The sequence below is a fragment of the Plecotus auritus genome, assembly GCF_963455305.1.
Source record: "Plecotus auritus genome assembly, chromosome: 5".
Classification (NCBI taxonomy): domain Eukaryota; kingdom Metazoa; phylum Chordata; class Mammalia; order Chiroptera; family Vespertilionidae; genus Plecotus; species Plecotus auritus.
Window position 1 is genome coordinate 83,861,782 of NC_137776.1, and position 27,384 is coordinate 83,889,165.

At 43.6% G+C, this 27,384-nt stretch overlaps 2 protein-coding genes across 4 annotated transcripts in view; both read left to right on the forward strand.

Moving 5' to 3' along the window:
* The window catches only part of NCKAP5 (NCK associated protein 5), a gene marked incomplete at its 3' end in the record, with an annotated part of 888,017 nt that extends 867,459 nt beyond the window's left edge, over positions 1–20,558 (forward strand). Inside the window, exon 17 of the mRNA XM_080669006.1 lies at positions 19,459–20,558. Coding sequence (XP_080525132.1) covers positions 19,459–19,740 — 282 coding nt within the window. The remainder of the gene's footprint in view (positions 1–19,458) is intronic.
* A 758-nt stretch (positions 20,559–21,316) lies between these two features.
* The window catches only part of LYPD1 (LY6/PLAUR domain containing 1), a 39,613-nt gene continuing 33,545 nt past the window's right edge, over positions 21,317–27,384 (forward strand). Inside the window, exons 1-2 of one of the 3 annotated variants that reach the window (XM_080670089.1) lie at positions 21,317–21,379; positions 24,051–24,188. In XM_080670089.1, the coding sequence (XP_080526215.1) occupies positions 24,155–24,188 (34 nt within the window). In that variant the 5' untranslated portion in view covers positions 21,317–21,379; positions 24,051–24,154. Of the gene's footprint in view, positions 21,380–21,702; positions 22,813–23,242; positions 23,355–24,050; positions 24,189–27,384 lie in introns of those variants that run through there. The other 2 variants (XM_080670088.1, XM_080670090.1) reach the window with 2 other exon arrangements.

A 27,384-nucleotide genomic window follows, 5' to 3' on the forward strand; every position in this document is an offset into this window, starting at 1 on the left:
CATCTCCTCCAATTTTCTATATCTGGGAACATTTTCCGTCTCTGTGATAAATGGTTTCTCTTTCCTTCTGTCATTTTGATGTGGTCTTTAAATGTCCTCTGTGACCATAGTTTACCTCCGAGCTGAATTATTTTCCCTTCCACAAGGTATATTATTTTCTAGCAACCCTAAGCTTCCTACTGACCTTCTCTCAGCTTGCCTTTTTTTTTTTTTTTTTTTTTTCTTCAACAGCCAGCTCATTTTTTTCCCCTCTGGGTTCAGGGGTTCCAGCAGAGGTCACTGAAAGTCATTGATCATGGTAAAGGACAGCAGTGTAGTTAATGATACAGTCATAAAAGCACATCTCGACTGAAAACTACTCCTTCACCTAATAAAACCAGCTTGCCCCGGAGATCCCGAAGAACCTTCAGGCCCAGGGAAGACACAGAGGGCCCGCGAGTGCCAGTCACATCTCCATCGTGTGGGTGGATGCAGAGTGGCTCTCTATTACAGATCCAGAGCATTAATTTTTCAAAAGGGCAAGTGAGGAGTGATATGTCCAGTCGAGGTAACAGAGGGAACTGAGCACTGGGAGAAAGTAATTTTCCAAGTTGGAATTTGACCGGGTTAACAGGGTTAATACCACAGCTCACTAGAAAGGTCTGGAGGGTCTCTAGTGTCCACCAAAGGTCACGCTATCTATTTTTATGTCTCATCCAGGAAGGGGCTCTGCCAGGAATCCAGTAGGAGGTGGCATTAAAGAGAGATTAGCTGGTGCCTCTGAGAAAGAGAAATGACTTCAGCTGCCTCTTTCCCCTCAGGCTGGCCTGCCACCAGCATATATGACTAACAGACTGCAGTGTGCACCAGTCTTACTCCCACAGCCAGAGCAGACATCACTCTTCCCGGGTCCCAGCTTTGCTCAGGAGAGGGTGGGGGAATCAGCCCTTCAACTTTGACCGAAAGCCCAGGCCTGGCCAGACTGTCTCCCGTATTTGATTTATCTGCTTCCAAATGGAAGCGCTGTCATCTTTCTCATCTGCTAAATCACCTCCCTCCTATTTTTCCGCCCATGGAGAGGTTTCTCTGCCCAACCCAACTCACTGCCGTCTATGCATTTTCCTGGATCTGTTTCCTTAATTAATGTTTTAAATTACAACTAAGTGGCAAAGCATTTACAAATTTGATTTCTTTTTCAATTGTTGCTCCCTGCATCTTCTTGGCCCCCATGCACATATGTTCCCTTGAAATCTGCATCATCCTATGTCATGAGAACTGTTGGGTGGTGGCGACACTAACTCCTAACTTGGGGTGTTTCTCTCCATGAGGAGCGAGCTCCCCAGGACAGCAGTCCTGGCTTCTCTGAGCCCCTCTCATTCCCTTCTCAGGAGGAAGACGGGCGGCTTGTTTAATTAGCAAGTATAGGAGGCAAACAGGGATGACGCAGGTCTGCCTCCGGCTCGTCCCACCCTTTCTCTGCCGTCAGGCTGGCTGCGAGAGGCACACACGTTCTGTTCTGTTCCTTCATGCTGCAGGGCAGCGACTTCCAACCTTTTCCATTTCATGGCACAGAGACACTAATTACTCAAATTCTGCAGCACACCAAAACTATATATTGTTTGCCAATCTGACAAAAAAATAGGTATAATTTTGATTCATTTACACTGGAGGGCTATTGTTATGTTGGCTGTTGTCATTTTTTTGATTTGACAATCCAAGGGAAAAGAGGTCAGTGCCCCTGACTAAGTAGTCAGGTGTTGCATGTTTTTTAAATTCTTGCAGCAGCACACCAGTTGAAAATCACTGCTGTAGGTTTAAAGGGTAGACAGCTGCCCCCAGCCCAGGACTGCTAGTTACTAATCCTGCCTATTTCTGGAGACCAGTGATAGGAAATCCACTTCTTTGTGATAGAAACCTCATTCTTCAACATAAGATTTCTCAATAGTAAAGCTGATATTTTAACCTCCCATCAGCCTTTTTCTTTTATCTTAGCCAATTCATTTATAACTGGGGAAGAGAGTTATTATTCTGCCACCTCAAATTCCAATAATAGATGCACAGAAGGCACTAATTAAGAATATTTTAGAGTCAAAGAGCTTTACAGAGCGGGAAGAATCTAAAAAAACTTCAATGTAAAGAAACTCAGGATCTAGCTGGTTTTGGTCAGTGGTTAGAGCATCCACCTTCAGACTGAAGGGTCCTGGGTTCGAGTCCAGTCAAGGGCACATACCTGGATGGCGGGCTCAATCCCCAGTAGGTGGTGTGCAGGAGGTAGCCAATCAATGATTCTTTCTCATCATTGATGTTTCTATCTCTCTCTCCCTTTCCTTTCCTCTCTGAAATCAATAAAAATATATTTAAAAAAACAACAACTCAGGTTCAGTGGGGTTACACAGCCAATTAGCAGGGGCTGACCACAGGTTTCCAAATACCTGGTCTAGTGGTTAAGATTCCACGTTCTGTAGTCACAATGCTTCCTCTTAAACCCTGACTCCCTAACTTATTGGCCTATGTATGTGGCCTAATATTCAAATCTCTTTACCCTGTATTTTCCCATTTGTATAATGGGACGAGAAGAGTGCTGTCTCAGGGTTACTGTAAGGATTAATGAGATAATTCGTGACATGAGTTCAACCCAGTGCCAGGCATGCAGTGAAAACACCTTACAAATGTAGTTATTTCCTACCACATATTCCTGAACTGACTGGCAGTGACTCTCTATTGCAATAGAGAAATAAGAAATTTTGTTGATGAAGATATGTTTACATTAATTTGTGCTAACAGCTCAGTCCTCTTTGTAAGTATGCGTGCCCAGCTGAGGAATGATGCTGCCTGAATTTCACAAGTAAATGTGAATCTCTTCCTGACATTGTACAGTAGACATACTAACCAATATTTTCAAGATACAATCAACTGATGGAAACATCTTTGAAATAATGAAAGAGGAGCCTTCATCATGGAACAATAATTCATTGCACTATGTCATGAATCTGCTACTTGTCTCTCTCCTACTGTGGGCTAGCGTTTCTGGCTGTACATATATAAAAACTGTTTGAAGCTGATATCATTATGCATATACATATATGTTTGGTTTATCACCTAAGTTTTTCTGTATCGCCTTATGTAGTCTCCCCATCTTTTCCTGTGGCAAGGGTGCATTTCACCTTCTATTTTATCCTTCCTGGTGTTTAGGAAATCAGTACTGGCAGAATCTCTACTCCATGATTTTGTTGACTATGGGGGAAAATGGTATTCATTTTGAAGTGGCTAAAAATTAAGGAAGCAAATTTCCAGATCTAATTTCACCTGAATTTGAATTTGTGTGAACTGCAAATTCCATAAATACCCCATGTAAAGTACAGCTGACATCAGCCGCCCTCGCCTTCCAGGCTGATGTAAGAGCAGTGAGATCAGGATGGAAAAACTCTTTGGAAATAATAGTTATTTATTATTTATAAACCAGGTTACAAATTATTTATAACCCCAGGTTATAAACTGGGCTGATACTTTCCTGAGTCTGGTTGGGGTTCTTTGAACCCCATGAGATAGGCATATCTTTATCTTTGTTTCTGTCTATGGTGATTCTGTCCATTATAGAATCTAAAAGGGCAAGAGACAGACTATCCGGGCAACTGCTGGGCCCAAGTAGACTGCAGAATGGTTGACAGATGCAATACGAAATTTCTTAGAAGGCCTTCCCTCTTACCTACTGTATATCTTAGTCTTATCTGCCCTTTAAAATCCTTCCAAGTGCCCCCTCTACTATGAAACTTCCTCTGAGAATCAAGATCACACAATTATTCACACAGAGCCAAATGGATTTGATCGATTGCTATGTGACTACAAGGAATTAAGGTATAATTCTCAAGGGAATTCTGGAGGATATGTCCCTATCTGTTTCTTGCTTGAATTATTGCTAATAATGCCATGACTACACTAAAGACAGGACACTATCTTAAGAATATGAAGAGCTACTTATTTAAAACTAGAAAATATAATCTCACCTGCCCTGTTTAGCTCTCCTTTTGTTCTCAAGTGGAATAAAAAGTCCACCAAAAAGTGAACTGTCAACTGTTGCCACCTATAGGTGACAACTGTAGTATATGAATGTTATCATAATTCTAATGAAGCATAATATATGAAGGAAATGAAGCATAGTATATGAAGGAAATAAAGATGTTTTATGGCTACACAATCATCATCAAACATGAATCTTTACTGGGTTTGTTACTAATATTATTGTTGTTCGGTAATTCTTATTTTAGATGCTCCCCTTAAAGATAATTTTGGTTGATATTTGTTTAGTTATTTTCCAAGATATAGTTAAAAGCTTGGACTCTGTAGGCAGGCTGGCTCGGTCCAAGTCCAGACTCTACTATGTTCTGCTACATAGCTTTAAACAAGTTACTTAACTTCCTCAAGCTTTGATTGCCTATAAATGGAGATACTAAACATATCTACCCATAGAATTGATGTGATGATGAAAACAGATAATCCATGCAACATGCTTAGCAGAGAGTCTGCACAGAACAGGCACTCAATTAAATGTTAACTGTTATTATCATGATTAGTTTGCAAAGCACCTTTGCACACATTTGCTGCAAATTAATGAGCACTATTTTGTTTTCATTCAACAGACTAAATCATTAGCACATTACTGTTTGACCTCAATCCCTCCTTATATGTTAAATTTAAATATTATTTGACTTCAAATATTTAAAAATACCTGCTATCTGACAAGACAATGTTGAGGCTAGTTTGGTATGTTTCTAATGGCAGGCAGGGAATTAAGCTACTTTAGTGTTTTTATACCTAGCTGGCAGGACCACTGAAGAAACCCAAGCCAACTAGGTGAGACTCTGCTGATGCTAGAGAAAGCTGAATCCATCATCAAGTCTCCATTGAGAATCTACTGATTATTTAGCACTGGGTTAGGCCAGGGATTTTTGTCCTTTTTCATCTCATGGCACATGTAAACTAATTCCTAAAATTCTGTAAGCACACACAAAAATACATTTTTTGCCAATCTGACAAAAAATAGATGTAATTTTGATTTATTCACACAGGATGGCTATTGTTGTGTTGGCTGTTGTCATTTTTTAATTTAACAGTCTAAGAGAAAAGAGGTCAGTGCCTCTGACTAAATAGTCAGGTGTTGCATGTTTTAAAAATTCTTGCAGCACACAAATTGAAAATCACTGGGGTAGTCATTTAGGGAAAAATCTGGTAGGGGGTATGGTAGGATACAAATAAGAAATGTAAAATATGATCTCTAGCTCTGAAGTCAAAACAATGCAAAATTGCAATTTGGCATAAATAGTAGGGGTTTTTTGGTTATTATTGTTTCATTTTTATCTTAATATTAGAGGCCCGGTGCATGAAATTTGTGCACTGGGAGGGTGGGTTCTTCATCCTGCCCTGTACCTTCTCATAGTCTGGGACCCCTCAGGGGATGTCCACCTGCCAGCTTAGACCCACTCCCCTAAGCCAGCAGATGACATCCCTCTTGTAGTCCAGGACCCCTTGCTCCTTACTACCCACCTGCTCGCTGCTCCTTACCACTTGGCTCACTGCTCATTAGTGCTGCCACAGAGGCGGAAGAGGATCCTGCCACCTCTGCTGCACTCACCAGCTGTGAACCTGGCTTCTGGCTGAGCTGCACTCCCCCTGTGGAAGCGCACTGACCAGCAGGGGGTAGCTATTGTATTGACATCTGCCCCCTGGTGGTCATTGTGCATCATAGTGACCAGTCGTTCTGGTTGTTCTGCCGTAACAATAGCTTAGGCTTTTATTATATAGATAAACAAATAACTAAAAATCAAAGATTTTAAATATAAGCAAATATTGTTCTAGATTTATGGCCTCACCTTTAAAATTAAAAGATAGGACCCACATTTCTGGACAGCAGCTATAAGCTAAATTTAAGTACAGGAATACCTTGTTTTATTGCACTTCACAGATGTTGCATTTTTTACAAATTGAAGGCAAGAGACTCCACCAGCAAAGAGATTATGACTCACTTTGTTGTGATAGTCTTGAACTGAACTCACAATATCCCACAGGGTTTACCTGTAGCTGCTCCTCCCTTTAAACTAGGCACCTGCTCACGGGCTGACCACAGTCCTCACCACTCCCTATCGCTCCCCAACACTGAGGCTAACTGCCAATTGGCCCTCATTGTCACTCTTGTGCAGGAGAGAGATGAGTACAGAAATATTTTTTTACTGTAAGAACTCTTGATGCCCGAGACTAGAGTCACATCTTGACAGCTGTCGTCCTGGTGTGCTAGAGTTCTCAGAGAGAATCTGCTGGTCTTGGTTCACTGGTGAGGGCAGTAAGTGCCCCCGGCAGTACCCAGATCAGAAACATGGGGGTGGGGGGGAAGAACTCTTGATGTAATCACCTTTCTTCAAAACTGAAAATAAAAGAAAGACTGGGAAGACCATGTGATTTTTCTTAAAGCTTATTTCCATCACTTCCCTGGCCAATGTAGGTGCTATATTTAATTGAATAATGTTGTTATAATTAATTGAAGAAACAAACCTATAAGCATGAAGTATTTAGAAAGCATGACGTGGGAGGCAAGATGGCGACTGGATGAAGGTAGAGAGGGAGAGTGTGGGAGAGAGTGAGAGAGTGATAGAGGTGTGTGTGGACGTGTGTGGATCTCTGTGTGAGTGAAATAGGGACAGTTAGACCCTGCAGTTTTTCCAGGGGTTTGCCAAGCCAGGCAGTCTTAGACGGCAAAACCCCGTGGCCACCGCAAACACTCCGAGGAGGATACCAGCGGCACAGAGACCACGCGATCTTGAAGAACAGAACTGCTTGAGACTAGGATCCTAGCCTCACCACCACCCAGTCTGGTCTCAGAAGCAAAACAGGACCCTACAGCTGCTCTAGTAGAAGACCTGCCACCACAGCTGCAGACCTGGGGACACTAAGACTCCAGGCACCCGGCCGAGGATTTCTGTGAGTCACAAAGCCAATCCCCCTCCCCCGCCGCCCCCGCGGAAGTGACATAGAAACTACCAGACCCCAGCCACACAACAAGGCTTTCTGCACACACAAAGCAGTGGCGACTCTGCATGACTTTGAGCCTTGGTGTCGGACACAGGAAGTTTGTTTCCCGTGACTAGTCTCCGTGCCCAGACAGGGAGGCTGAGCAGAATTCGAGCCTAGCTGCTCATCCCTAGGGAGGCAGTTTATGTGACCAGATCCCACACGCACGCAGGGCAGGGAGACAGAGCTGAACTTGAGCCCGGACTTGTGAACTCAGGGAATTTGTTTCCCGCAACTCGTCTCCATGCCCAGGCAGGGAGACTGAGCAGAATTCTAGTCTAGCTGCTCATCCTTAGGGAGGTGGTTTTCTGTGACCAGATCCTGCACCCTCGCAGGGCAGGAAGACAGCGCTGAACTTGAGCCCAGACTTGCGAACTTGGGGAATTTGTTTCCCACGACTGGTCTCCACGCCCAGGCAGGGAGGCAGTCCTGAATTTGAGCATAGGCACACGACCTTGGGGAGAATGCAAAAAAAAGCTGGGGTAACAATACTTATATCTGACAAAATAGACCTCAAAGTGAAGTCCATAACAAGAAATAAGGAAAGCCACTTCATAATACTAAAGGGATCGATACAACAAGAGGATATAACCCTGGTAAACATATATGCACCCAATGCAGGAGCACCCAAATACATAAAAAATCTCCTGGAAGATATCAAGAGAGCAATAGACAACAATACAATCATAGTAGGGGACTTTAATACACCACTGACATCACTGGATAAATTCTCTAGACAAAAAAATCAGCAATGAAACAACAATCCTAAATGACTCACTAGATCAGATGGACTTAATTGACATCTTCAGAACATTTCACCCCAAAGCTGCAGAATATACATTCTTCTCAAGTGCACATGGGACATTTTCAAAAATAGACCACATACTGGGTCACAAGCAAAGTCTCCCCAAATTCAAGAAGATTGAAATCATACCAAGCTTTGGGACAATGCAAAATGAAATAACATACATATAATAGGGCTGCTAGAAGGACAAGAAGAGCAGCAAGGATTAGAAAATCTATTTGAAGAAATAATGACAGAAAACTTCCCTGATATGGGGAAGGAAAAAGTTACTCAAGTACAAAGAGTCCCCAGCAAGATGAATCCTAAAAGACCGACACCAAGACACGCCATACCAAGCATCTTTTCAGACAACAATGGCATAATATTAGAAATAAACTACAATAAAAACAATCCAAAACACTCAAACACTTGGAAGCTGAATAGCATGTTATTAAATATTGATTGGGTTACCAATGAAATCAAAGAAGAAATTAAAAACCTTCTAGAAACTAATGACAATAAAAACACAACAATCCAAAACCTATGGGACACAATGAAAGCAGTCATGAGAGGGAAGTTTATAGCTCTACAGGCCTATCTCAAAAAACAAGAAAAAATGTTAGTAAATCATCTAATGCTACAACTCAAAGAATTAGAAAGAGAGCAACAAGGAAAGCCCAGAGTGAGCAGAAGGAAGGAGATAATAAAGATTAGAGCAGAAATAAATGACATAGAGACCAAAAAAACAATACAGAAGATCAATGAAACCAAGAGCTGGTTCTTTGGAAGGATAAACAAGATTGAGGAACCACTAGCCAGGCTCACCAAGAAGCAAAGAGAGAGGATTCAAATAAATAAAATCAGAAATGATAGATGCGAAATAACAACAGACCCCACAGAAATACAAAGGATTGTTAAAAAATATTATGAACAACTCTATTCCAACAAACTAGACAACCTGGAGGAAATGGACATATTCCTAGAAAAATACAACCTTCCAAAACTCAATCAGGAAGAGTCTAAAAATCTCAATAGGCCAATAACTATGGAAGAAATTAAAGCAGTCATCAAAAAACTTCCAGCAAACAAAAGCCCAGGCCCAGACAACTTCACAGGAGAGTTATACCAAACATTCAAAGAAGAACTAAAACCTATCCTCCTCAGACTATTCCAGAAAATTCAAGGGGAAGGAACACTTTCAAGCTCCTTCTATGAAGCTAGCATCACTCTAATACCAAAACCAGATAAAGATAACACAATGAAAGAATTACATGCCAATATCCCTCATGAACATAGATGCCAAAATCCTCAACAAAATTCTAGCAAATCAGATCCAGCAATACATCAGAAAAATCATACACCATGACCAAGCAGGATCTATACCAGGGATGCAAGGATGGTACAATATCCGCAAATCCGTAAACGTGATACATCACATAAACAAATTGAGGAAGAAAAATCACATAGTCATATCAATTGACACAGAAAAAGCATTTGACAAAATCCAACACCCTTTCTTGATAAAAACTCTCAGCAAGGTGGGAATAGAAGGATCATACCTCAACATCATAAAAGCCATATATGATAAACCCACAGCCAGCATCACACTCAATGGATAAAAACTAAAACCATTTCCCCTTAAGAACAGGAACAAGACAGGGATGCCCACTCTCACCACTCCTGTTCGACATAGTACTGGAAGTACTAGCCATTGCTCTCAGACAAGAAGAAGAAATAAAAGGCATCCAAATTGGAAAAAAAGTAAAACTGTCCTTATTCGCAGATGACATGATACTGTACATAGAAAACCGTAAAGACTCCATCAAAAAATTATTAGACTTAATAAATGAATTCGGCAAGGTAGCAGAATACAAAATTAACGCCAAGAAATGTATGGCATTTCTATACACCAATAGTGAACTTACAGAAAGAGAGACTAAAAAAGCAATCCCATTTACCATCGTACCAAAAAAATTAAGATACCTAGGAATAAACTTAACTAAAGAGGTGAAAGACCTATATGCAAAAAACTACAGGACACTGAAAAAAGAGATAGAGGAAGATATAGACAGATGGAAGAATATACCATGTTCATGGATTGGGAGAATCAACATCATCAAAATGTCCATACTACCCAAAGCAATCTATAGATTCAATGCAATCCCCATTAAAATACCAACGGCATATTTCACAGACCTAGAACAAACTCTCCAAAAATTCATCTGGAATAAAAAAAGACCCCGAATAGCCACAGCAATCCTGAGAAAGAAGAACAAAGTAGGTGGGATCTCAATACCAGATATCAAGTTGTATTACAAAGCCATTGTTCTCAAAACAGCCTGGTACTGGCACAAGAACAGACATATAGACCAATGGAATAGAATAGAGAACCCAGAAATCAACCCAAACCACTATGCCCAATTAATATTCGACAAAGGAGGCATGAACATGCAATGGAATCAAGACAATCTCTTCAATAAATGCTGTTGGGAAAATTGGATACATGCAAAAAAATGAAACTAGACCACCAACTTACACCATACACAAAAATAAACTCAAAATGGATAAAGGACTTAAACATAAGATGGGAAACCATAAAAATACTAGAGGAATCCACAGACAGCAAAATCTCAGACATATGCTGAAGGAACTTCTTCACTGATACTGCTCCTAGGGCAATGGAAAATAAAGAGAAAATAAACAAATGGGACTACATCAAAATAAAAAGCTTTTTCACAGCAAAAGAAACCATCAACAAAACAATAAGAAGACCACTACATGGGAGAACATATTTCCCAATGTTATCACTGATAAGGGTTTAATCTCCAACATTTACAGGGAACTGATACAACTCAACAAAAGGAAGATAAACAATCTAATCAAGAAATGGGCAATGGACGTAAATAGAAACTTTTCGAAAGAAGACAGAAATAAGGCCAAGAGACATATGAAAACATGCTCAAAGTCACTAATTATCGGAGAGATGCAAATCAAAACGACAATGCAGTACCATCTCACACCTGTCAGAATGGCTATCATCAACAAATCAATAAATGACAAATGTTGGCGAGGATGCAGAGAAAAAGGAACCCTAGTGAACTGCTGGTGGGAATGCAGATTGGTGCAGCCACTGTGGAGAACAGTATGGAGTTTTTTCAAAAAACTAAAAATGGAACTCCCATTTGACCCAGTGATCCCACTTCTAGGAATATATCCCAAGAAGCTAGAAACATCAATCAGAAAGGATATATGCGCCCCTATGTTCATAGCAGCACAATTCACCATAGCTAAGATTTGGAAACAGCCTAAATACCCATCAGCAGATGAGTGGATTAAAAAACTGTGTGGTACATCTACACAATGGAATACTATGCTGCGCTAAGAAAGAAGGAATTCCTACCATTTGCAACAACATGGATGGAGATGGAGAGCATTATGCTAAGTGAAATAAGTCAGTCAGAGAAAGGTAAGTATCACATGATCTCACTCATTTGTGGAATATAATGAACAACATAAACTGATGAACAAAAACAGTGCCAGAGACAGAAACATTGATCAGACCAACAAACCTTGGAGGGAAGGTAGGGGAGGGTGGGGGTAAGGGGAAGAGATTAACCAAAGGACTTGTATGCATGCATATGGGCCTAACCAATGGACACAGGCAACGGGGGGGGGGGGGGGTGAGGGCATAAGTGGGGGGGGTGGGGGGGTAATGGGGGAATAAGGATACATATGTAACACCTTAATCAATAAAGAAATTAAAAAAAAAGAAAGCATGACACATGATTTGTGTCCAATAGGCAGTGAGTGTTTTAATGATAACTATATCTCTTTCCTCATCTCTACCTAATACATTGTTATACTTTTCACACCCTTTCTAAGACTACAAGTTCTTTTAGGCTAGTGATTCTCAAATTTTAACATGTATAGAATCACCTAATGAGCTTGTTAAAATTTGACTGAGCCTTAGCATTTCTGATGTAGGAAATCTGGGTGGGGTTAGGAATTTGCATTTCTAACAAGCTCTGACGTTATACTGTTGTTGGCCTGGAGAACACAGTTCGAGAATCACTGTTCTAGAATAAAAACTCTGTCCTACTATTATTTCTTTACTGTACTATTTATTGTGTATCTATTACTATGTGTCAGGATCTTAGGGTGTTGTATTTCTAATATGTCAATCCTGAAATAAAGGTGTGTCTTCTCACCATTTACACCTGAGGAAACATGCTCCTGGGCACTGACCCAGCCTATGAAAGGGAAAACCTGAGTGAGATTCAGATTCAAGTCTGTCAGCCTCCAGAGCCCCAACTTGCCTCCACAGGATTCAATTTTATTCAGTTTTATATCCTCAGTTTCAAACCTTTCCCATGCCTCAGCATAGAATTTCTAATAAGTGTTTATTGAATAAATTTGAGATCCACATTGACCAGAAATAGTCAAGGAAAATGCTTGTGGTTCTTGAATGAAGAAAAAGTGAGAATATATTCAGATGAGGAGAAAATCATATTGAATGCCCTTTATTTACCCACATTTAATATAATCAAAGCACTTCCAACTTTCTCCATGTATTTTAGTATTGTACTATATAATTCTTTGTTTAAAATGCCTAAAAATTGATGTGACATGAATAGGAACCCTTGCATAGAGTTATTCCTAACTATGGAGCCACTCTTCTGTAATCAGCTAGGAATCTGTTCCTCAGCCCACCTATGGTTGCAAGGTAGCCACCTGAGACTGGAAATTAGCTCTGTAAGCCATGCACCTGCACATTAATAGTATAATAAGATAAGCACCACTTCAAGGATGATTTTTCAAGTATTCTCAAAGAATTACACCATTTTCCATAGCAGAGAGGGAAACTCTGAGCCTGCTCTTGGAATATTGAAGCCATCCACTTCTGTACCTCTTTCAATTCTCTTTCCATTAAATATTTAACATGTGAATATATAAAGAATAAAATGACAATCAATAAATAGCTCTCCTAATATATAAAGAGCCAGGGTCCGTAACGTCCAAATCAACTGAATGGATGACCGAACACAAGGCTGCGCCTGCAGCAGGCTCGGGTGGGCGGGGACTGGCAAGCAGGCTGAACTGCTGATCTCTCGGTCCCTCCTGGGTCACGACTGCCCACGGAGACCCAGCAAGGCGGGTGTGATGAGACTGGTCAGGGGGCCCTGCCATCGCCCAATGATTGCCCTGCAGTGGGAGACCCAGGCCACCAGCCGGGGGGCTCCATGATCACCCCAAAGAGGGAGGCCCAGGCTATCCGGCTGGCGGCAGTGGGTGGGGCCTCCCTCTGTGGGCTCCTGGACTGTGAGAGGGTGCAGCTGGGCTAAAGGACCCCCCCACCGAGTGCACGAATTTTGTGCACCGGGCCTCTAGTCGATAATAACCTTAAATGTAAACAGGTAAATGCTCTAAACAAAAGGCATAGGATGGCTGAATGGATAAGAAAACATGACCCAGGTATATGCTGTCTCTAAGAGACCCACCTCAGAATAAAAGTTACACAGAGACTGAGAATGAAGGGATGTAAAAAATATTCCATGTCAATGGAAATGAAAAAAAAAAAGAGGTGTAGCAATACTTACAATGACAAAATAGACTTTAAAACAAAGGCCGTTACAGGAGACAAAGAATGTCACTACATAATACTAAAGGGATTGATCCAACAGAGGATATAACCCTGGTAAACATGGTAAGCATATGTGCACCCAACATAGGAGCACCAAAATATATTTTTTAAATCTTGGTGGACATTAAGGGGGAGGTTGACAGCAAGCAATACAATCATAGTAGGGGATTTTAACCACCCACTGTCATCATTAGATAGATCATCCAGACAAAAAATAAACAAGGAGCCCTGGCTGGGTAGTTCAGTTGGTTAGAGTGTCATCCTCATATACCACGGTTTCGGGTTCAATCCTCTGCTGGTCTACCAGGTTGCAGGTTCAATCCCCTGTGAGGGCACATATTAGAATCAACCAGTGAATGCAGAGATGGATGGAACAGGAAATCGATGTTTCCCTGTTTCTCTCTCTCTCTCTCTCTCTCTCTCTCCGTTTCTCTCTCTCCCATTCTCTCTCTCAAATAATTTTTTTAAAACTCTACAAGGCAACAGCGACCTTAAACAACACATTGGATTGGATGGTTTAAATTGATTTTTTTCAGAACATTTCATTCCAAAGCAGCAGGATATACATTCTTCTTAAGTGCACATGGGATATTATCAAAGATAGACCACATGTTAGGACACAAAATTAGTCTTAAATATTTCAAGAAGATTGAAATCATATCAAGCATATTCTCTGACCACAATGGTGTAAAACTAGAAACCAACTAGTTAAAAAAAAAAACAAAACACACACACACACACACAAAAAAAAAAAACAAACCTGAAAAACATTCAAACACACAGAGCTAACTAGCATGTTATTAAACAACTAGAGGCCCGGTGCACGAAGTCCTTGCACGGGGGGTGTGTGTCCCTCAGCCCAGCCTGCACCCTCTCCAATCTGGGACCCCTCCAGGGATGTCCGACTGCGGGCTCCCAACTGCTCGCCTGCCTGCCTTCCTGATTGCCCCTAACCGCTTCTGCCTGCTAGCCTGATCACCCCCTAACCACTCCCCTGCCAGCCTGATTGATGCCTAACTGCTCCCCTGCCAACCTTATTGCCCCTAACTGCCTTCCCCTGCAGGCCTGGACACCCCTAACTGCCCTCCCCTGCAGGCCTGGTCCCCCCCCACAACTGCTCTCCCCTGCAGGCCTAGGTCGTCCCCAACTGCCCTCCCTTGCAGGCCTGCTCCCTCCCAACTGCCCTCCCCTGCTGGCCATTTTGTGGAAGCCATCTTGTGTCCACATGGGGGCAGCCATCTTTGACCATATGGGGGCAGCCTTCTTGTATTTTGGAGTGATGGTCAATTTGCATATTACTCTTTTATTAGATAGGATAGAGGCCTGGTGCATGGGTGGGGGCCAGCTGGTTTGCCCTGAAGGGTGTCCTGGATCAGTGTGGGGGTTCCCTTGGGGTGTGGGGTGGCCTGGGCGAGGCGCCTGTGGTGGTTTGCAGGCTGGCCACGCCCCCTGGCAACCCAAGCTGAGGCCCTCGTATCTGGGATTTATTTATCTTCTATAATTGAAACTTTGTAGCCTTGAGTGGAGGCCTGGGCCAGCCAGGGCAGGCCAGGAAGTTTGGCTTCCTCCATTGCCGGAGAAACTCAAGCCTCCTGCTCGCTCCATGGCTGCAGCCATCTTGGTTGGGTTAATTTGCATACTTGCTTCTGATTGGCTGGTGGGTGTGGCTTGTGGTGTAGCAGAGGTATGGTCAATTTGCATATTACTCCTTTATTAGATAGGATGAATGGGTTAACAATGAGATCAAAGAAGAAATAAAAAATTATTGGAAACAAATGAAAATGAACACACCAACAACCCAAAATCCATGGAACACATCAAAAGCAGTCCTGAGAGGGAAGTCCATAGCATTACAGGCCTTCCTCAAGAAGCAAGAAAAATCTCAAATAAACAATCTAACTCTACACCTAAAGGAACTAGAAAAAGAACAATATGTGAAGCCCAGAGTAAGTACAAGGAAGAAAATAATAAAGATCAGAGCAGAAACAAATGACACAGAATCTTAAAAAAAAAATCACTGAAGCTAAGAGCTGGTTATTTGAAAAGGTAAAAGGTCAACAAGATTGATGAACCCTTAACCAGACCCATCAAGAAAAAAAGAGAGAGGACCCAAATAAAATCAGAAATGAAAGGGGAGGTATAACAAACAACATCACAGAAATACAAAGATTGTAAAAAATATTATGAACAATTATATGCTAATAAATTGGACAAGCTGGGTGAAATGGACATATACCTAGAAAAATACCAAAATATAATCTTCCAAAACTGAATCAGGAAGAATCAGAAAACCTGATAGACTGATCTCAGTTAATGAAATTGAAGCAGTAATTAAAAAACTACCAGTAAACAGAAGTCCTGGACCAGATGCCTTCACAGACAAATTTTACTAAACATTTAAAGAAGAATTAACACCTATTCTTCTCAAATTATTCCAAAAATTTCAAGAGGAGGGAAGACTTCCAAGCTCTTTTTACAAAGCCAGCATTATTCTAATTCCAAAACCAGATAAAGATACTACAAAGAAAGAAAACTGTAGGCTAATATCTCTGATGCACATAGATGCTAAAATTCTCAAAAAATATTAGCAGACTGGATCCAGAAACACATTAAAAAGATCATACACTATGATGAAGTGGCATTTATTCCAGTAAGGCAAGGTTGGTACAATATTTGCAAATCAATAAATGTGATACATCACATAAACAAAATGAAGGACAAAAATCACATGATCATATCAATAGATGAGAAAAAGCATTTGATAAAATCCAACACCCATTTATGACAAAATGCTTAGCAAAGTGGGAATGGAGGGAACATAACATAATAAAGGCCATATATGACAAACCTACAGCCAACATCATGCCCAGGTTGCAGCTCAACCCCTAGTAGGGGGCGTAAGGGAGGCAGCCAATCAATGATTCCCTCTCATCATTGATGTTTCTATCTCTCTCCCTTTCCTTTCCTCTCTAAAATCAATAAAAAAAAATATATATATATATATATATATATATATATTAAAAAATATAAACTCAAAATGGATAAAAGACTTAAATGTAAATCGTGAAACCATAAAAATTCAGAATAAAACATAGGCAGTAAAATCTCAGACATCTCTGGTAGCAATATTTTTGCCGATATATCTCCTGGGGCAAGGAAAACAAAGGGAAAAAAATGGGACTTCATCAAACTAAAAAGCTTTGCACAGCAAAAACAAACAGACATCAACAAAATGAAAAGGGAACTCATTGGATGGGAGAACATAAGAACATATTTGACAATGATACATTTGGTAAGGGGTTAATTTTTAAAATATATAAAGAACTTATAGTATTCAACATCAAGAAGATAATTCAATTTTAAAAATGGACAGAGGACTTGGATAAACATGTCTCCAAAGAGGACATACAGATGGCCAATAGACATATGAAAAAATGCCCAACATCACTAATCACACCTGCCAGAATGAGATGTCACCACAATGAGATATCAGCTCACACCTGTCAGAATGGCTATCATCAATAAATCAACAAACAACAAGTGCTGGTGAGGATGTGGAGTAAAGGAAACCGTAGTCCACTGCTGGTGGGAATGCAGATGGGTGCAGCCACTGTGGAAAACAGTATGGAGTTTCCTCAAAAAATTAAAAATGGAACTGCCTTTTGAACCAGCAATTCCACTTCTGGGAATATATTCTAAGAAACCCAAAACACTAATTCAAAAGAATATATGCACCCCGATGTTCACTGCAGCATTATTTACAAGTAGTAGCCCTGTGCACAAATCCGTGCGCCCGTAGCTCACTGCCACCCTCCAGTAGCTCTCTGCCCACTGCCCACCATCCTGTAGGTCACCCCACCTCCCTCTCCCTCGCCCCCCCTCATTGCTTGCTGCCCTGCCCCCTCCTGTAGCTCTCCACCGCCTGCTTGTAGCTCACTGCCCCACTCTCCTGCTGATCCGTGATCTGGTCATTACTCGGTCAGTCATTACGCTTCACGGAGTAATGGCCATTTGCATATTACATCTTTATTATATAGGATAGCCAAGACCTGGAAACAGTTCAAAATGCCCATCAGTAGACTGTTGGATAAAGAAGCTGTGGTACATTTACACATGGAATACTATGTGGCCATAAAAAAGAATAAAATCTTATCTTTTTCAACAGGATGGATGGACCTGGAGATTATTATGCTAAGTGAAATAAGCCAGTCAGAGAAATACAAGTGCCATATGATTTTACTCATATGTGGAATCTAATGAACAAAATAAACTGACAAAATAGAAAGAGAGGCATGGATACATGAATGGATTGACAACTGACAGAGGGAGAAGGGTTGGAGGACTGAATGAAAAAGGGTGAAGGAATGAGCCAAAAAAAACCGTATACATAATACCTAGACAGACAACAGTGTGGTGATAGCCAGAGAGAAAGGGAGTGTGGGGGAGCCTGACCTGGGCAAAAAGTGGAATAATGGGGATGGAAATGAACTTTGCTTGGGGCGATGGTCACAAGATTCAGTGTGCAGACTATGTTTTGTTTAGTTGTACACTTGAAACCTGTATGGTTTTGTGAACCAATATAATTATAATAAATTCAATTTAACAAAAAATAAATAAAATATTTAACATGCAAGAGTCATAGTCATTGGATGTGTCTGTGTTCCCCTGAATCAGAACGCAATTTCCTCATTTCACCTCTGTATGTCCATTGTGACAATGCAGGGATGGGCTGAGGAAACAAATTGCACATGTTAGAGCCTTGGACAGTAGCGGTAGAGACGGGTTGGCAAGTTAAGTGGAATATTTGGGTGGCAAAATAAAAAAATACAGGACATCTTGTCCTTTATTACATAAGAGCATGGAAGCCAGCCAGACGGGAATTCAAGGCCTATTCTCTATCACTTGCTTAGTGACCTTGGGCAAGTGACCCGGTCACTCTGAGCCTTGTTTTCCTCCTTAAAATGGGGATGTGTCACTTGGCAGCTTTGTGAAAGGCTTATAGAGAAAATATGTCCCATGTCTTTTACATAGTGGGTGGTTAATAAATGGTAGCTATTGTCATCATCTCTAATCCCTGTCTGTACTTCTTCCTATGTTAGGGTGGAATATTTACACGAAAGAGGAAAAGATGAGAAATCAGTTAGTAGCTCAACCACCTCCACACTGTTGCTTTTGGCATCTGGACCTCCTTCTCTACTCCTACCTCAGACCTTAGGCGCCACTTGAGCAGCTGAATACAGTAATGTTCATAGAGTTAACCTACAATAATTATTAAATCTGACTGCAATGTTTTATAAAGTTCTAGAGACTACCAGTAACATCCTAAAAATATCCCTGTTGAAATTGGTGTTACTAGAACCTCCTGGAGGGGTGTGGTTACTAAGGTATAGACCTATTACCATGAATTTTAAGCCCTTGAGCCTTCTAGAATCTATGCCCACTGGCCTGGAGATCTCTTTCAAATATCTTAAGACTTGTAAAGGGACCAAATACAAACATAACAATGCTTCTGATAAGTTTAACATATACTTAAATTTCTAGGCAATTTAAGGGATCTTGTATTTTTGTTTGCTTGTTTGTTCTGTTTTTACATATAATCATAATTTCTGGCTGAAATTCAACCCTATCCATACTTAGCAACAGGATAACTAATACTATTTAGTAAGAAAAGGGAGTGGTCTGAAACTATGATTAAGAAAAATAAGGCACTTTACCTGAACAAATTTCAAATGGATCCATTTAAAATGAATCTAAATGGCACTTAACTGGTTTGCAAATTGGGACCTATTTATCTCAGGAAAAATGATTCAAGTCTTAATTTATCCCTAAAATTGGCTTTATTATTACATTTAATTATACTAGAAGCTTGTTAAAGACTTATAGGTTCTCTCTATCCCTTTAAACTGCACTTTATACAGATAATAATTGAATATTGGAAAGAAGAACTTGATTTCCAAAGAAATATGTTTCTAATATTTTCCTCTTTTCATTGCAGAAATTGAAACAAGTTGAAGAAACAAAAGAGAATCCTGAGAATAGATTATCTAAAATTTCCCTGGAGTCGTTCAATAAATATAACAGCAATACTGTGATTTTATTAGAAAAAGAGAAGAACTCTCCGAACAAGGTTGAAGGACAAAAGGAAGAAAAAGAAAAAAATGAAGAGGCCTCTTTGAGTAGCTCAGACCAGCCTGGGTTAGACAATTTGGAATCTTTGAGTGATTCTTTATATGATAGCTTCTCTTCCTGTGCGAGTCAGGGTTCCAATGATGCATAAAGGACTGTTTCCCCCCTTAGTGAGCTGAAAATGGAGCACCTAAGAAACAGGGGTTGGGAGGGGCAGGTAGAGATGACAACAATAAACTATTACAACACCAGAGCCTGCATTTTCAGGTTCACAGCAAGCGAACCACTGGAGCTTTCTTCTCTGACAGGGCAATAAAGATAGACTCCATGTGTTGTGTTTCATAAGGATTAAAAGTAAACACACCCACGATACAGAAGTCTTAATTTTGCACTTTTTAAAATATTTGTACAGAAGTTGTAAATTTTGGAAAAGAAATATTTGTAGCAAAAAAAAAGCAATAAATTAAATCAGTGCCATGCTCTTGAAATGATGTACTAAGTCTTTTAGAAGTTGATGATAATATATTTTTAAAATTCCAACTAAAGTTTTTGTCCAGTTCATCTTCTAGTGCTTAAATTGTTTGTGGGTACACTCTGAAAACCTAAAACAGGGCCTGCAAAAAAAAAAAAAAAACAACAACAAAAAACAAAAAACAACAGAGGCTCATTATAATCTCCAACTCCCAATCTTGATTTGATATAAACTTTAATTCTAGTGTAATTTCAAAATTGGTGCCAGAACTATTCAGGCTTAGTAATGAGTATAATTCTGCTTCTACTGAGAAATGTAAAGAGTACTGAAGTGTGACACTGATCCGTAGGGATGCGTATCAGAAGTGACCTAATTCTATTTTCAATAGCAGATCTTCTTTCCAAACATTTCCTTCCACCTCCTCTACTTAGTCCTTCACTCTGATTTGGAACACTTTTGTTGATTTTTATTTTCCTGCTCTTTTTTATTAAAATCTGGGCAATCTAGAATGAAAGCAAATTTCTATTTACAATGTTCACTTTTTTTAAAAAAATTAATGGTTTGTGCTATGAAAAATTCTTACTTTTTAATATCCCTTTTTTCTACAAAGTGTTAATATGTAAGGATAAATTCTATTTTAAAGGTTATGTGTATTTTTTCTAGATGTGAACTATTTATAATGGTTTTTGTACAGGAGCTTGTAAACTAGGCATAATAGAAATATTTTTAGACTCTGTATAGTTACTTTAGTACACACCTGTTTCTTTAAAGACTATTGTATGATCAGTGTTATTGGGTAAATTTGTGCAATTTGTTATATTTGAATTTTGTTGTCTTAAATGAAAATTATGTAATGTGTCATTGTCTTTCAGACCTTTAAAAATTCTTTTGTTTCATTTCTGAATAAAAGTCATATCACAATCGAACCCGTGAAAGCTTAAAGGAACTTGTTCAAGGAGCCTTTGGCCCAGTTTAGTTGTTGAAATCTCACACGTGCTCCAAGGATGAACTGCCCAAGGAATAAATAAACCGGCCCTCTTGCTCCCAAGATAGTAATTCAGCCACTTGTCAGATCCGAGTCTGCCGGCAAAGGAGTAATGGTCAAAGTATTTCAGTCTCCCCGAGGGGTTAACAGGCTAGAAGTGAAAGGAAGAGGGGGTGCAGAAGGCAAGGAGCCAGAGGGAGATCGGGACTGCTCTGCAGAGGAATTACAAGAAAGTCCTTGAAGCCCATTTCCAGCCCGCTCTGCAGGCAGGATGGGAAAATGAAAGATCAGCGTCCCGGCCTGCGAGAGCTCCTCCAGGAGGTGGCCGAGAAGGTGAAGAGCGGTAAAGCGTCTGAAACTATTTCCACAGAAAGGGGTGCCCCTAGGGATTTGGGGGGCGGGTGGGAACTGCGGGATTGGGGGTGGGGGCACCGAGGCTCTCCAGCGGGCAGGCGAGCCAGCGGACTCCCGTGCCACCTGCTGCAAGGCTCTGCGGCGAGGGAAGTGGACGCGACCGGCGCAGCCCGCGGCTTCCCCGGCGGTTGTCTAGGTGGGTCTCTGGAGCCGGAGAGGAAGAATGGGGGTGGGGAGGAGGCAGAGCAGCGGGACCGAGTGCAAGTGCGGGGCTGGGAAGGTGCGGCAGCGGGACGGACGCGGGTGCGTATTCCAATGGCCCACGGATTTGAGAACAGGAGGAAGCTTCCCGGCCCTTTGGGAGAAGGTGATAGAGCAACTCCCTTCTCCATTCCAATTTGCTTTCTAGTGGGAGGTCGCGGCGGTGGTCCCCGGGCGGCCCTCTCCTGGGGCAGTCTCGCCACACCCGCCCGCGGGGCGCGGAGGCAGAGGAAAGGGGGGCTGCCTGGAGCTGGCGCGCCAGTCAGGGCAGGGCCTGCCACATCCGCCCACCGGCCGCAGCTGCAGCCGAGCCTGGTGATGACCCAGGGGCTGCTCCGGGAAAGAAGGCGCAGCTGCGCGGAACAGCCTGGGCGGCGGCAGGTGTGCAACTTTGCCGGCCCTGGAGCGCGCTCCCGCCCAGCTGGGAGGACCGGACCCCGCCGGCGGGAACCCGCCAGTCGCCGGGCACTGGCCAGCCCGGGAGTGCAGAGGTCCCTTCGGGGCGCAGTCTGCCGACCCCATCTCGCAGGTCCCACAGTCAGCACCTGGCCCGTCCCTGACGCACCTGCTGCGCCCTTCTTTGGCTTCACCAACCTCACCCCTTCCCCAACCTCGGAAAACTACACGCTCTCCCTTGGCCTCCCTGTCCTCGGGAGGTGCGGAGGCTTGGAGAGGAAGGCGATAGGAAGGGGGTGGGGACGTAGAAAGACAGTCCCAGCCTTCCCCGCCCGCCACCCCCACCCCAACTCGGCAGCTGTCACGTGGTGCCTGGAGTGGGAGGTGAGGAGAAGAGGCTAGACTTTTTGGATGCTCGCTTCGCCAGTAGTTCCTTCAGTCTCAGCCGCCAACTCCGGGGACGCAGCGCCCCGCCCGAGAGAGCCGGCGAGAGGAGCAGCGAGCGCAGCCGGGAGCCCCGCGCGGGCGATGCGGGCGCCGCTGGCGGCACCTGCGGCTCCTTTCGGAGGCGACGGTCGCCTCGGCGACAGCAGCGCGGGCCACCGAAGCTCCGGCAGCCACAGCCGCTGCGGCCCAAGCAGTACCCACCGCGCTCACCACCTCGGAGGCACCTGCCCGCTCCCGGCCCCGCGGCTCCGGGAGGATGTGGATCCTGGGCATCGCAGCAACGTTTTGCGGATTGTTCTTGCTTCAAGGTAAGAGGAGAGGCCGGCAGCCCAGCCAGGGGCGCGCACCGCGTCCACCGCCGACCCCTGGCGCCCAGGGCTGCGCAGAGGCTGCCCCGCTGGAGTTCGGCGGCGGCTGGAGCCCAGAGGCACCGGGAGGGAAAGTCTCCGAGTCCTGCGCCGCTGGAGGAGAGCAGGAGGCGGATTTGCAGGACTCGAGCTGCAGACGCTCGGTGCTCGGACTGCACTGTCTGAAGAAGAAGCCCGGGTAGGAGGGAGGGTCCGAGCTGTGCTGGAGCCTCCGCGAGGGAGAGACACTGGTAGCCCCAGCCTCGCCAAGTTGTCAGGCGTCTCTAGCAACCCGTGGGAGTGGCGCCGCCGACAGGTGAACGGCGCGCGGGGCAGTCTGTGGCGGGGCGTGCCCGGGCTGTGATCATGTTGCTGCGACCGTTCTGGGACTGGGAGGGGCGAGCTTGGGAACCAGACTCAACTGCGCGGGAGCACCGAAAGCTCCTGGGTCCCAGCGGAGTAGCCAGGCTGGAGATGCAAAAACGTCTCGCTTTTTCTTTCCAGTACGCGACCGTCTTCCTATTGAGCTCTGCAGAGCGGGGACCCCAGCCGGGCACCCTAGCCAAGTGGTAGCCCTCATAGCTGGGAAGAAAGGGCTGTCGTATAGCGGCCAGGGGTGCACGCCCGCGCGCACACACGTGCTCCTCCCCCTGCCGCTGCGGGAACCGTCCCGGAGGAAGGCCGGGACTTGGGGCTCCAGGGTACTCGTGTCTGGCACTTCCTTCCGGGTTTCCGGGTGGTTTCCTGGGAGTCTCCGAGCCACAGGAAAGCTGACTTCAAAAATTAGTAAAACTAAAAAGGCGTCTGCGAATGCAGTCGCAAAGTAGTAATTAAGTAATTTGTAACCAATTAACAATTAGGCAAATCCTTCAGCATAGACTGGAGCTGACGCTTGTCTCTGGAGCTATTCGGTCGCGCGGGTGCACACTCCTCCTTGCAACTTCCGAGTTGGAAGGCCAGGTGTGTAGCTGTACTGGCTGTTTGTGAAGAGCTTGGGGCCAGGTGTAGCGGGCAGACCTCCACTTCATCCTTCAGGACCCTGGATGCCTTGCCGCCCCCTGCCGGCTTCAGTCACGTCGGCTTTACTCGGAAACCCTGCTGCGGGAGTAGCCAGGCGGCTGGATGAGCAGGGGAGGGTTGTGGTATCCCGGGGATCTTTGCAGGGGCTGGATCTGAACCCCACTGCCTCTGTCCCGCAGGCTTTGCGCTGCAGATCCAGTGCTACCAGTGTGAAGAGTTCCAGCTGAACAACGACTGCTCCTCCCCGGAGTTCATCGTGAACTGCACGGTGAACGTCCAGGACATGTGTCAGAAAGAAGTGATGGAGCAAAGTGCGGGTAAGAGCCTGCAGCTCTCCTCCCCTCCCAGCCTGGGCCGCTGTGAGTGAGGGAGCCACTAAATTACAGGAAAAGGGACTGACTTTGATTCATGCCTACACCCTGGTTATCACAGATTTACTTTCACAGTGCTGGGAAAATGAAGAGTTCCAAGTTACTTTAATCTCATTAGACTTAATTACCAGGGCTTCTCCTCCAGGGACTCGGGCGGGGAAGTGCATTTAATGAGTGACTCTACTCTTTTTATTTACTCCCTTCACTTCCCTCTGCTAAAAGCTGATCTGGAGGCTGGAGAATATATGGATAACCAGCTCTGCTTCGACAACTAGACAGTGCCCTGTACGCAGTGTCAGTCTGAAATATGAAGCTAGTTGAAGTTCCCAGAGGTCAGAGCTTGAAAAATGTGTTATGTCATAGAGCCACCCCGTATTTCTCTGAAGAACACTACAGCGTCTATATTCAATTTCAGAACTAGTGCATCACATTCCAGGCACAGATTGCCACGATCTTTCGAAGGAATGCGGTTCCCAGCCCCCCAGGCTTAGTGGCTGGCTGGCTGGTGGATGAGAGGGCCTGGGCATTATGTGAGGGAGGAAGGGGGAAGTGAGAGGAAACCTCCTTGTTCACTCCAGCTGACCAGTCTTCTCACGGAGCTGGACTCCCCAGCTCCTCCCAGCATTCTTATCAGAAAACAAAGCCCCTAAAAGTGCAATTGGAACTTTGGGGAAATGGGTGGAACTCTAGCTTCACTTCCAAGGTCAAACTCAAAGACAAAAAATATGCCATTTTAAGAATATTGAGAAAATGGGAAATAGCATCGGTTGCGGGGAGAGCTCCCAAAGTCTCAATTCAGGATTGATTCTGAAAAACTGACATGTAGCCTTATTCAAATTCCTAAGAGCTTTAGTAACGTACACACCTAGGAAAACTGCTGCTCCCAGTGGTGGCCGGCCTGGACGAGTCCACCCCCTCCCAGGACAGGGTCTCTTCTTCTAGGGGGTTAATAGTAAACCCATGGGGTGGGTAGTCATGTAGAGCCCCAGAAAGGACCATGGATTCCTCAGTTAACAGATACCATCAGGCAGTTAGCACACTCTATGCATTCACTAAGCTCCTCCTTGGAGCCTGACCTTTATCTCTGGGCGGCTTCCCATTTTCTGGGTAGTCAGCCACGCCTGAGGCTACAGAGAGTTAAGCAGAGTCCAACATTTCCCAGGTACCTTTGCTGCTGGAGCCATACTGCATCTAAAGTGAGTTCCCCTGCAACATCCTGTGGTGAATGCTGCTGAATGAACCAAAGCCCTGCTCCTCTTTGGTTTGCTGAACTGCACTGCCCACAGAGCCTGAAGAAGGGATTGAACCCTCAAATGACCTCCTTTTAAAAAAAATGAATTTATAGGGGGTGAAACTGGTTTATAAAATTATACAGATTTCCATAGCGCCTATTGTGGGGGTCCCCAGTCTTATGAGAGTTCCAGCCACTGCTCTGGGAGACATTCGTCCAGTGGGAGAAACCCAGTTTCTGATTAGGTTGGAGGACTTAAAAAAAAATTATACAGGTTTCAGGTATACAATTCTACAATACATCATCTTTATATTGTATTGTGTGTTTACCACCCCAAGTCAAATGTCTTTCCATCATAATTTATACCCCCTTTACCTTCTTCTATTCCCCCCACACACCCTTCCCTCTGGCAATCATCAGTTAAATGACCTCCTTAACCAAATGGCAAATTAAAGCAAAGGTTGTTGTTTTTAAGCCAGTTTTCCCTTCTTGGGAAAGTAATGTCTTCTCGGAAAAGGGCCTGGAAATGCCTTCTTGCTAACTGCAGTTATTTGGGGAGCAGATGGCTCGTCACTGTGCTATGATTTGGTGGTGTGTGGTTTTAAAGGTCCGTACTGGTCTAGGTCTGGATTCTTGCTGCCAAAATCCCTCTTCTGGACAATCTGCAATGTAATTGCTCATAAGAATAACCTGTCCCGAGATAAGTAGTATGCATTGCTTTGTCATACGGGATTCTGGCTATTGAAAAAGTAAAACGGAACAAAACTTAGTGATGATTCTTTAGTCAAGATTGAAAAAGATGATTTCGACAAGCTGTTTCTTTTCTACATGTTTCATTCCTGAGCACTATACCTGAGCAAGAGTTACTGCCCTTCTGCCAAAGGGGCTGCTTTGATGTGAATCAGGGTCCTTCTGAACACTCTGTTACTTTAGAATATGTGCAGCTTTCTTCTGGGCAGTAGGTTAGAGCCAGAAATAAAAGGGCACTGTACTGTGGACACGTTAGGAACTTCAGAATCCTTGAGGCCACTGCTTACCTGGGTATCGTGTTTTATAAACCTAGGATCTGGTGGAGATAAGGAGAAAGCTATGAACCAAATTACTGCCAGAAGTGGTGTCCTTTTTCGAAGAGAAATTTCTTCCTCTCTAAAAGTATGCCTAAGATGAATACCACACATCATTTCAATGTGCTGTGTTTCATCAGCTTCATTCTCTTCTTCAAGCCACAGTGTAAAAAAGGTCCAGCAGGCATTGTAACACCCACTTATCCACGGAAAACTGCAGCACAGACGGTGGCAAGTGCCTGGCCTGAAGTTGCTTTTAGCTCGGTCAAGATGAACACCTTATCTCCAAACCAGGTTCCTCTGGCCATATGTCCTAGGCCCAGGAGGGACAGAGATGGAAGTGATAAGGTGGTCTCATTTGTGAAGGCTGAGAAACACACAGTTGATGGACATGAAGGAAAAACCAGTTACGAGGGGAAGGATGGGAGTCCTGTGCATGTGGAAACAGGGCGTTTCAGAGCCTGAATTCAATAGAAAGTAGATAAATACATGTTCCTGAATCAGAAGAGGGATGTTCAGGGGGGCTGGTAATTCAAAGCACTTCCATTTTCATCTCCAGGTAATTGTTAGAGACCAATCAATTAAGTGACTATTAATTCTCTTCTTGTTGGTAGCGATGGAGAGCCAACCATTGCTGATTGTTAAGTGACCACAGTGTAGTACACTCCTGGAGGGCTGTCTTCCGGGTGTGCCCTGGGCTTCCAGCTGTACCTTCAGGCTCCGGGCTTTACTTGGAGTATTTCATGCAGTCTGGTGGTCAGTCCTCTTCGGAATCCCTTATTTCCCGAGGGAAAACCCACCAGCATTCAATTCTACTGCAGGGCCAACTTCTCCAACCTGGAGGAAA